General features: G+C 51.0%; 1 protein-coding gene across 1 annotated transcript in view; it reads left to right on the forward strand.

The window, feature by feature from the left end:
• LOC119424227 (cytochrome c oxidase assembly protein COX11, mitochondrial) overlaps positions 1-2,491 on the forward strand; it is a 2,831-nt gene extending 340 nt beyond the window's left edge. The window contains exons 2-5 of the mRNA XM_037691709.1: positions 483-775; positions 839-994; positions 1,064-1,189; positions 2,309-2,491. Coding sequence (XP_037547637.1) covers positions 488-775; positions 839-994; positions 1,064-1,189; positions 2,309-2,491 — 753 coding nt within the window. The 5' untranslated portion in view covers positions 483-487. The remainder of the gene's footprint in view (positions 1-482; positions 776-838; positions 995-1,063; positions 1,190-2,308) is intronic.
• Positions 2,492-3,113: the final 622 nt, after the last annotated feature.

Below are 3,113 nucleotides of genomic sequence, written 5' to 3' on the forward strand. Positions count from 1 at the left end.
TAGTTCAGTCAGATTACACCTGTTCACTTAGTTCAGTCAGATTAAACAGCTGGTTTAGCGTACTTAATCTTAGTTTTATATAATCTGTCCTACAAACCACCCGCTCGCATAGAAAACTCTGAATATTTTTTTTATTTTTATTTTTTTGACTCACAAACACACATTGAAACACAATTTAATTAATTTTAGGATTCATTAGTGTCTTTAAGACAATCCAGCAATAATCCATTGTAACAGCGGAATTATTTCAGTATTTATTTAAAGGTGGGCTAAGCTAAAGTTCAGAGAGTTTTCTTTATAAGCAGCTCTGTTCTGAAGCTGAAGCTGTGTCTCAGGTCAGAGGGGGGAGTTTAACCTCCATGAGATGCTCAGGTTCAGCAGCTGAACTCGCATGTAGATTAGTCTCCCTCCCCTCCCTCCTGAGGGTCTCTGGCCTAATGTTTGGGTCACACCTGGATGGAGAACACTGGTTTTCTCTGCAGGTGTGATGTTGCTTCCACCTCTCCTGCTGCGTCCATCGCTATTCTGCCCTTTGACCTCGCCGCTGCTGACAGGATGTGTGAGGACGCTTCACCGTGCCTCTCCTCGGGCTGAGCTGTTCCTGCGGCGGCCTCCCTCGCGCCTCCTCAGTGGGAGTGGCGGCAGGAAGTGGGGGGGTCAGGAGGACGAGTGGAGGGCGAGGAACAGGACGGTGCTGATGTACATCGCTGCTACCGGCGTGGGAATGATCGGCCTTTCGTATGCTGCCGTGCCGCTGTACCGCCTCTACTGCCAGGTGAGTCTGACGGAAACACACCTGCCTGCAGGGGCTGCTCTGACCGCTCTGCTCGTCTGACAGGCGACGGGGCTGGGCGGCACGGCGGTGTCCGGTCACGACGCAGATCAGGTGGAGACGATGAAGCCGGTGAAAGAACGCATCATCAAGGTGACCTTCAACGCCGACACGCACGCCGGCATCCTCTGGAACTTTAGACCGCAACAGACGGAGATCTACGTAAGACTTCCTGTTCCATTAACCTTACTTCCTGTCACAGGATCATTCTGAACAACTTCCTGTTCTCAGGTGGTTCCAGGTGAGACGGCGCTGGCCTTCTACAGAGCAAAGAACCCCACAGACAAGCCCATCATCGGCATCTCCACCTACAACGTTGTGCCCTTCGACGCGGGCCAGTACTTCAACAAGATCCAGGTGGGTTCATATGGTTCAGAGGATCCAGGTGGTTCAGAAAAGTCCAGGTGGTTCTGTAGGGTCCAGGTGGTTCAGTAGGGTCCAGGTGGTTCAGTAGGGTCCAGGTGGTTCAGTAGGGTCCAGGTGGTTCAGTAGGGTCCAGGTGGTTCAGTAGGGTTCAGAAAGGTCCAGGTGGTTCAGTGAGATCCAGGTGGTTCAGTAGGGTCCAGGTGGTTCAGTAGGGTCCAGGTGGTTCAATAAGATCCAGGTGGTTCAGTTAGGTTCAGCTGGTTCAGTAGTGTCCAGGTGGTTCAGTAGGGTCCAGGTGGTTCATTAGGGTCCAGGTGGTTTAGTAGAATCCATCTGGTTCAGTAGGTTCCAGGTGGTTCAGTAGTGTCCAGTTGGTTCAGTAGGGTCCAGTATGGTCCAGGTGGTTCAGAAAGGTCCAGGTGGTTCTGTAGGGTCCAGGTGGTTCTGTAGGGGCCAGGTGGTTCAGTAGGGTTCAGGTGGTTCTGTAGGGTCCAGGTGGTTCAGTAGGGTTCAGGTGGTTCTGTAGGGTCCAGGTGGTTCAGTAGGGTCCAGGTGGTTCAGAAAGGTCCAGGTGGTTCAGAAAGGTCCAGGTGGTTCAGTAGGGTCCAGGTGGTTCAGTAAGATCCAGGTGGTTTGATAAGATCCAGGTGGTTCAGTAAGGTTCAGCTGGTTTAGTAGGTTCCAGGTGGCTCAGTAGGATCCAGGTGGTTCAGTAGGGTCCAGGTGGTTCAGTAGGGTCCAGGTGGTTCAGTAGGGTCCAGGTGGTTTAGTTGAATCCATCTGGTTCAGTAGGGTCCAGGTGGTTCAGTAGGGTCCAGGTGGCTCAGTAGGGTCCAGGTGGCTCAGTAGGATCCAGGCGGTTCAGTAGGATCCAGGTGGTTCAGTAGGGTCCAGGCGGTTCAGTAGGATCCAGGTGGTTCAGTAGGGTCCAGGTGGTTCAGTAGGGTTCAGGTGGTTCAGTAGGGTCCAGCTGGTTCAGTAAGGTCCAGGTGGTTCAGTGAGATCCAGGTGGTTCAGTGAGAGGTGAACAGAAAGTACAGTTTTTTACCTTGACTCCAGCCATCCACCTGTAGAACCTGGTCCAGAACCTCAGAACCTTTGTCTCTGCAGTGCTTCTGCTTCGAGGAGCAGCGTCTGAACCCCCATGAGGAGGTGGACATGCCCATCTTCTTCTACATAGACCCAGAGTTTGCCGACGACCCCCGGATGGCTCGGGTCGACACCATCACTCTGTCCTACACCTTCTTCCAGGCCAAGGAGGGTCAGAACCTTCGTCTGCCCGGGTACAACTGACCCAGGCCGGGCCCAGAGACAGAAGGACCTGATGCTCCCAGACTGTCCTCAGAAGTCTCTGCTCCGGGTGTCCTGACGGACGTGTATGAGGTGTCTTCAGCTCCGGCTCTGAAGTGGACCCTCAGGGCTCCAGAACCTTCGTATTCAACAGGAAGTTTGTGTTGGTCCAGATGAGACTTTGGGTTTTAGGCGTCCGTCGTGCTGCCTTATGTCTTCAAACGGTAAAACTGGACCCAGTTCTGGTGTCACTGAAAGACCTGAGGCTTCTGTCTGTCGGAGGTTTGATACCTGAGAGGACAAGTTAGAGCCGCTGATGGATGTTTTTATTTACCTGAATCCAAAAATACAAATAAATTCAATCAAGTCCTCACAGGAGTCTGAGGGTGCTGTAGAAAACCTTTGGATATTAAAGTCATCATGTTTGGTCCAATAGTTTGAACAAAAAGAATATATATATATATATATATAGATATATAACCCTGTGTTAACACAAAGTTAACTCTGTGTTAACCCTGTGTTAACTCTGTGTTAACCCTGTGTTAACTGTGTTAACCCTGTGTTAACTGTTAACTGTGTTAACCCTGTGTTAACTCTGTGTTAACCCTGTGTTAACTGTGTTAAC

The sequence above is a fragment of the Nematolebias whitei genome, chromosome 17 (genome assembly GCF_014905685.2).
Source record: "Nematolebias whitei isolate Nwh7 chromosome 17, NemWhi1, whole genome shotgun sequence".
Taxonomy (NCBI): domain Eukaryota; kingdom Metazoa; phylum Chordata; class Actinopteri; order Cyprinodontiformes; family Rivulidae; genus Nematolebias; species Nematolebias whitei.